Source organism: Egretta garzetta, unplaced genomic scaffold (assembly GCF_000687185.1).
Source record: "Egretta garzetta isolate BGI_Z169 unplaced genomic scaffold, ASM68718v1 scaffold332, whole genome shotgun sequence".
NCBI lineage: Eukaryota > Metazoa > Chordata > Aves > Pelecaniformes > Ardeidae > Egretta > Egretta garzetta.
The window spans coordinates 339,073-347,190 of record NW_009258879.1 but is presented as its reverse complement, the minus strand read 5'-3'; the positions used below and the strand labels follow the sequence as shown (position 1 = coordinate 347,190).

The window sequence follows — 8,118 nt, the reverse complement described above, 5'->3', positions numbered from 1 at the left end:
GCTCTGGGTAATCACCCTCCCGTCCTCAGGGCTCCGTGTCAGAAGTCCCAGGGACTACCTGGTACCTCCTCTGTCCAACACTGTGGACACACAGGGCCTCAGGTCATTCACAGACACCCAAATCTCTTCTCCCCATCAGGCTGCACGGCTCAGAGTCTGGGCGAGACAGAGATACAGATAAGGGAAAGGAGCCAGCTGGCTGAAACTTAATCCACATCAGACCGAGATGGAACTGGTGGATTAGGAAAACTGGTGATAGCGACATTCTCGCTTGCCTCTGCAGCCGAGGCCTCACACTCAGCATTTCCAAACTGATTTTTCTGATCTGCGCAGTTAATGAACGGCTCCAACTCTTACACAGACACACGTGTCTTTGCTCCTTAGCTCCCTTTTGCTGGGCTATCATAACTCTTTGTTTCCTCGTTTTACCTTCCTACAGCAATTCATTCCTGTGCAACAGATTAATTGGTGAATTCTTCTCTCTCTATTCAGGAACACAATTCACTTTAACCATTCAAAATGCGTGCTCATCACGCTCACACTTCCAAAGCTGCCTACAATACATAGTACTTCCAAAGCCACAGACTAAAGGTGTGAGAGATTTGGACATACCAAACGTCTGAAGGTATATACAGATGTGTAAGTGTAGATAAATGCATAACATACAGACAATCAACTGCATCTGAATATTTAGCAAATATTGAAAAGTAAAAGTAGTGAAGTAGCAGAAAGGATCCTATATGCAAACTGGTATAAAATGCGGTTATAAACAACAAACAGTATGTTGTGTAAATGAAAGGGAAGGAAGGGTGGAAAAATGAGGAAAAGTTTTGTATCTATCCCGTGTGTATAGACACTCCAGTGTCATTTATCAACATAACAGCCACACATTAGGCGTCCATAGTTTTAATGTATTTCCACCCAAAGTACCACCTTTACGGTTTTAAAACTTCAAGAAGCCTTGTCCTCCTGAAGAAATCAACATTTTCTCCCTGACCCTTTTTTTTTTCTTTAAATAAATTGCAGGGGTTTGTTATAATAATCTGCTGAAACAGTAAAAACTTAGTAGCAGCACTTCTATGTTAAACAACGATGGCGCAATCAAGGTTTGTGCAAGAGAGTATACTCTCTTCTCCTAGCTTACACAAGTCCAGAATGCTTGCAGTAGGATGTAGGGCCCTGTTAAGAGCTTTGCCAGCAAGTCTAGCCAGAAGGAGCATAAAAGCCAGCACGTGCTGTGTAATCAACCCCAGCAGAAACAAAGGCGGGGACCCTGACGGCAGCACTGCCTTAACTTGGTGGGAGGCTCGGAATTACCCCACTGCACGACTGCAGGTCTGGGAACTTGTCCCCACGTGGGCAAGGCTTGAAGCCAAATGAAGGTCTCATTCCGCAGACACCAGGATTACAAGGGACACTGCTGCCAGCTACTGCTTCAGTGTCACATCGCTTTCATGTGAATCCATCCACACTGCAACATGCGGCCACCTCCGTGGTGAAACACCCCCCTTGTTCTGTTCAGAGCAGCACCCCTACACAGTCAGGCCAAAAACTCCATTTGCTCCTCTTGTGATAGAAACACCACGAGTTGAACTTAGGGAAGGAGAACGTTAAAAAAAAAGCAGACGAGCTCTGGGTCAGCAGCATGAAGGCTTCTGGCTGGCTGCAGGAGACACGGGACTTTTAATTACAAGGAGCAGTCAAGACAATCCTAGCCAGCAACCATTTAGCAATTTGAGATTTTTAAAAATTACAAAAACATTGAGATTTCAGTCAGACTGAGAAAACACACTGAAGTGACCAAATGCTGATACGCTCAAGTGATCAAGTGCTGCTGCTGTGCACGGAGTTGGCTCATTCAGGTCCTTTCAGAGGGCTCTGACGAGGCTCTGTGCAGATCAGCCTTACGCAGCGCAGGGCCGTGCTGCACACTGGCTCTTCCCAATGCCAACACAATGCCCAGCAGCCTCCTGCTCACATCGGCACCTCTGTCTGCGTGTGCATTGACAGATTTTTTTCTTAAAAAAAGCTTTGGTTACAATTTTTATTAAACAAACTCGCTCAGGCATCCGTACCATTTATCCATCACACTGCTATTCCTTGAAAAGAACAGCAATCTCTTTGACTGAGTACGATGCAGTGCCAGGAGCACCCCCCTTTCACCACCAGTTTTGTCACTGGCTCTCCCAGGGCCAATTTGCTGCTCTCCACAACCTACAGCCGAACAAAAGCAAGGCACTCGCATCCCTGGGGGTGAAGAGTTGTCCACAACTGGAACAGCCACCGGTGCCTCCTCCGTGCTCCTCCTGGCTTCCCCGGAGCGCGACGTCCCTTCCTCCCGCGGAGGGTGCTCAGCAGAACAACCTGCCGAGGCTCACGTGCCCAACCTCGAACACAGGCGCCCCAGAGACAGGGCTGCGGCACCCGCCACGCTTCCCACGCAGCTCGACCCGTCCGGGTCTGTACGGCTTGAGAGGGGCCAGTGGGACACAGCCCCAGTAGCGGCTGAGACTGTCCTGTTTGTCCCTCTTTTCAGAGAGGACATTACTGTGACCTTGGGGGTAAGCCTAAAAAAGTAACTTAGCAGCGCTGGAAATTCACTGACGCTTTCCATGAAAAGAGCAGCGTGCCACCCACGCCTCTCATTTCTACACAGTCCCTCTCCCAAACTCTAAGCCTGCTCTCCAAACAAGAAAAACTATTTTGTTACCACATTCAGGATGGAGAAAATTCAGATTTTAGTAAAAGCCACCAAATTCTATTTTCAAATTTAAAGTGAGCTTGACCTAGTGAACTAGTGCCTCTGCCTGTTTTCCTTTCATGAGAACATAAAACACAATTAGAATTAATTTACTTCACTACAAGATGTCTTGTAGCCACTTTTCTTTTTAAAAATGGTCAGTAAGAATTGATTTTTTTGTTTTAATATCCCTCTCATTGAGATATTCTACAGCTTTTTACTTATACATCAAATTCATGGGTTTTAGCAGGCTTTTTTGATATTATTTTTAGCATTAGCTAAGGTTAGCAGAAATATATGTATATGAAAGTCAAATCAATACTTTACAAATTTAAATTAACAGGTAGGTATCTTACTGATAACCTCTTACAGAAGGACCTGTCATATAACAGGTGTAAGTTGCTTTAGGAAAACAAAGTTAGATTCATGGAAAGCGTTTAAATTTTTTCTTCTGGCTTATTTAAATTAAACTACTTTCATAATCACTTGCATTTTCCAGAAAACGTTTGATTTCGTCGTCGTGATAAGTCTCTCTCTCGACTGTTGCAGGGACGATAAGGGTATCTCCGAAGGCCAACTGAGCGGTTCCAACCACTCCCATTTTCAGGACGGATCCAGTGAGCTGTTTCTGCATCCATTTTCAGAGAAGTCACAGCTCCCTCTGTTGACTGAAGCGCTGCTGCCGAAGGCACCTTCCACAGGCCTGGTTGGGCTTGGCTTTGGAGGAGCCACCCTGTGTGAGTGGCAGGGTGGCAAGGTGGCGGAGGACGAAGGAGACGGCCCCCAGGGGCTGTCAGTAACCACCGTACCTGCACCTCCACCAAACCCCCTCACGGACCTGTTCCTGTCAAAGCCCTTCACGTTTAAGGACCACCAAACCACTCATATATAACAGATGTCATCCCCATTAAGCAAGTCTCAAACAGCAACACAGAAACAACCAAGTTCACAAATGAAGTTAATGATTGAGCAGAAGATAGAAGCCGACTTCCCCGAGCCCAGCGCCTGGGCTCCCAGGCCAGCGGGGGCCCCTGCCGCAGCAGGCGAGTGCCCGACCCTGCGAGTCAGGCTTCCTTGGCCCCTGCTTTTTAGGTTGGCTGTCTTTGGGCAAGCCTCACCCGTCCTGTATACGTTCAATGCTGGCAGAAAGTGGGACATGTACATAGCACTGCCTAGATATATATTAGCTTTTTTAAAACTGGAAGTAAAAATTACTTCGGGTTAAAAGTTTTAGCAGGGACCATATTTCTGTTCCTGGCTAGCACCAATTTGCTGCCCGAGTACAGCAACTCTCCTCTTCCTATCAGTAAAGTCATGTCCTTCCCATCTTTGTAAAATACTTGAACATACCCCAGTAAGATCTCCTTCCTTCCTGCACGTCGTGAGACTACACTAGCCCTTTTATTCAGGATCTCTGGCTGCAAACTGCACACAAACAGCAATGCCACGAGCCCTGCTGATGATGAGCACCCTGGCAGAAATGTGGTGATACCACTCGTACCTCTGCTCCCCGACACCCTCTTCTTCCTACCCAAAAAATAGCAAATGGAGCTGTAGGGGCTACTGCAAGGGAAATGATGAAGTTTTATCATTTTAACATTAATTTCCAGCTGAATAATGGTTAGAATTACTGCAGAACAGCAGTCCCAGGAAGCTTCAGAAAACACTCGTGACAACTTTGCAAAAATGATTATAAATAAGATACATCTATATCCCAGTCAATCCTACAATTAGACATGACTTTAAATGTTTCTGAGTTGCCATGGAACTAGGTATTTAGGTATTACCAGTTAAACAAAAAAAGAGAGCTTTAGAGCTCCCACAGTGACTATGTAGCCCCGTGACGCAGCACTGCCATCGCCAGACACATGCCACAGGCTTCGTGCTGAGCTCGCAAGGCTCAGGACCAAGGCTTACACTGTCAGAACTGTTCTTGACCCGCTCGCAGCTTCGTTTCATTTGGTTTAGCTGTGACAGCAACTTCCCCAACTGACCAGGCGTCCATGGCTCATCTGCTTCACTCGTGTTTACCGTCATGAGGTGCGACCATAGTTCTACAGACAGCAGCAGCAAGCAGGCGTTCTACATGGAACAAGACGCTTACAGCTCCATAGGACTGACGTAGTGTAATGAAACACAGGCCTGTATCGCAGCAGGAGGGGCTGCGGCAAGCGGAGACGCAGGATGCAACACAGAGGAGTGCAGGCACGGGTTGATAAGAGATGGGGCACAGACTTGGCGTTGGAAACCTCCCAGCTATAAGCAGCTTGCCAATGGTCAGTTAAAGGAAAGTAGATGTGGAGCTGCAGGAGCCGTTGAGGGGCAGGGGTAAAAGGAGGGACAGATGGACAAAGAAACAGTACGCGATATACAGAAAAGGCAAAAAGGCACCATACATGGTAAATTTGGATGCAGGCAGAGCTGCAGACCAATAAAGAAAGAGAGAGGTCTAAACATGTGTTTGCAAACACATAAGAAAATACCCCAAGTCTATCCTAGGGCAAGGAAGAAGGAACCACCAGCCTGGGCACCGAATTCCCACCAGTGAAGGACTCCAGACATTGACAATCTGCTGCAATACCCATCACCTCCACCCTGACCAGAATGGAATCACCAGCTGTAGGACACAGAGGAGCAGTGGAAGGATAAGCATTACCCAAAGAAAGGGGTTATACACCAAGAAGTGTGTGTATAATGATTTTAACAGCATTATTATTTTTTATTTTTTCTCCAACAGTTAGATCTGGACTGATGAGACCCTTAAGACTTCCATTGTACTAACATTAAATTCTTGGCTCTCCTTACACATAACGTGCATCCTCTTTGTCCATAAACAAGACTTGAGCCTAACACCAGTCTTGTGCTTCACAAAGGTTACTGTTAGGAGCCAGGGAAAAGCAGCGCCTGGTACAGCACAGCCTTTCAGAGCAATTAAGCAACTGAGAATTAATTTCTGAGCTTGTGAAACAATCCCCAGCCCACTCCTGACCTACCTCAATCTGCAGCTAAGGCATTACAGTGACCTGCCAGTATCTCGTCCTGTTGCAAGATGCAAACAGCCCATCCCCGTCCCCGTGCTTTCCTGCTGCAGGAGGAGGAGGACAGCGCTGGCTGCCGCGAGGGCTGGAGCTGCACTGGTCATGCTTACGTGCAGCACGCAGCTGCCCATTCGCATCTGCTGGAAACCCACGTCTGCAGCTCCAGGCGTCTGCAGCACCGGTTTTAAGAGAGAGAATGTATTACTGTTGTCCCAAAATGCTCCTCGTACACCAGTCCATCCGGGTTCTTGTACGCCTCGCTGTCAGAGTACAGGTAACTCGGGCTTCACCCTCCCAAATGAATGACAGCTTTCCTGCTGCAGTGACTCTGCCAGCTCAGTGCTGCTTCAGCATGACTCTGTCGCAGCTACTGGAAGTAAAATCATGTGTCTGATTTGTGACTAACCTGATCTGTTTATACGACAAATATTATTTCCAGTATAAAAGCAGTCCTTTACAGCCAAAGATACAAAATGTTTTATTCAGGATCGGTTATGAAAAAAACCTCAAGAGTTTTTACCACCTAGGTAAGTTAAATGGGAGAGCAAACACTACAGCATGATGTTAAGAAGATTGCTTGTTCTTTTGGGAAGTGGGTTAAAGCCCAAGTCATCTTTGACAGCTCTAAGATACTGTTTACAGCCACAGTGGACTTCCCACGCAGTTCTAATGTCATGACAAACTCCACCTTTTCGCTTTTCACTGGTGGTTGTCCCAGGTATGCTGCATGGTGTTTAGGACAAAAGAATTTGTGAAAAGTGTTTCTGGCAAATAAATTGCTGCTTTAAAGGACTATGTATAGTTGGAGTGAAACTGTTCGTTCTTCCACAGCTCTGCTACACATACCGCAAGGGCGGCACAGTTGAACGTGCCACCTTGTTTATGTTAACGTGTAGTTTGTAGACCAGTGTGACTACTTGAAAAGAGTCATTAGAAGTGACTAAGAAAAGCAAGCTTACTGTTAGTAGGCTTTTGATGCTCACGGGGTCAACATCATCACTGGAAAATATTGAGGAATCTGCAAACTGAAGACTGGAAACTGTTATTCCAGAAGTAGATGTAGTCATTTTTTAAAGTGTGGACAGTAACAGAATATAGATTTAAGCTGTTAACCAAAATCCAAAGATATTTGAAGTATTTATGAAAACTGATCATCAAAACTGGGAAGAGGATGAGGACACAGTTGGTCCCATCAGGACGCAGCAGAAGTGGAGTGAGCTGGTGCCTTATCTGGCGCCCTGCGGGGATCTCGCCGCAGGACAGCAAATCCTTTTTCCTATCGATCCTGTAACCCTGAGGCAACCAAATGGCAACCTGGGAATGTTTGGGCCTATGGAGGCAAAGAGCTGCAAATCCACTAAACGATCGTCTACTAAATTAATTCAGGTTGGTCTGCCACCTCAGTGACACCAGGTGTCAGCCAAGGGCTTCCACCAAAGGTTCCAAAACAATTCACCCCACAGAAACCCTGAATGAATAGACTGACCTCACTACCACCCTGCTCTAACACCAGGTTGGCGCCTAAGTCCAGATGGCAGCAAACCATGTAAGGATCTCAGCAGTAAAAAACCCAAGGTGTTGCACGTTTGTAATGATTTCTATTTCAGTAATATTGATTCTGTATTTTTTCCATGAAACCCTAACAATGTCAAAAGGCTTCACAATTCCAGCGTGGAAGTCTATACAACACCCAGTCCTTCTAGTAGAAGTCTTTTATTCTTCTTTCAATTAAAGAGAGTGTGATTTCCTCCAATTTTCCCATTCCATTATTTTAACACTCTTAATGGTTTTGTTTCTTTGAGGTAATCCTGACTTTATTCCTCCCATATCCCACTGTTACCTTTTTGGTCACCTACTGGCTGGCTGCCACGCTTCTGCTCTGCACACTGCTCATCTAACCTAAAGAAAATGACTGGTTAAAGTATATTTATTATCCAGATGCAGTGTGCCAATAATGTTTCAAATGTCAAACAGGAGGCTGTAACAATGAACCGGGAGGGAGGCAGATGAAATGGATGCATCAAGCATCACTCCTCCCCTGTCCCGAGGGAAAGGCCTACCCAGGTCACAGCACAGCACCTTCTGCAAGGTGGCCGCTCAGAACTGCCAGCATAGTTATTGCCTGAAAGTGCCTGAAGCATTTGCTTTTCCACTAAAATTATGGTAAGGCTTCAGGGTAACACTTGCCTTGACTGTTCATTGCCCCACTTCTCCCTGCCAGCAGGGAAGGGAGCAGGACACCATTCCAAAATCCCTGCCTCCGTGAAAGTGAACCTCAGCCTGCCGGTAGCCATCACCAGAACTAACAGCAGAGGCACTGGCTGCAAGCACAGCACGCGC

The 8,118-nt window shown here is 46.4% G+C and overlaps 1 protein-coding gene across 7 annotated transcripts in view; it reads right to left on the bottom strand.

The window, feature by feature from the left end:
• The window catches only part of TMCC1 (transmembrane and coiled-coil domain family 1), a 109,559-nt gene that overhangs the window by 69,515 nt on the left and 31,926 nt on the right, over positions 1–8,118 (bottom strand). The window contains exon 1 of one of the 7 annotated variants that reach the window (XM_035889459.1): positions 4,735–4,940. The exons of the other annotated variants lie outside the window; for them this stretch is intronic. Coding sequence (XP_035745352.1) covers positions 4,735–4,752 — 18 coding nt within the window. The 5' untranslated portion in view covers positions 4,753–4,940. Of the gene's footprint in view, positions 1–4,734; positions 4,941–8,118 lie in introns of those variants that run through there. 7 annotated transcript variants of the gene reach the window in all.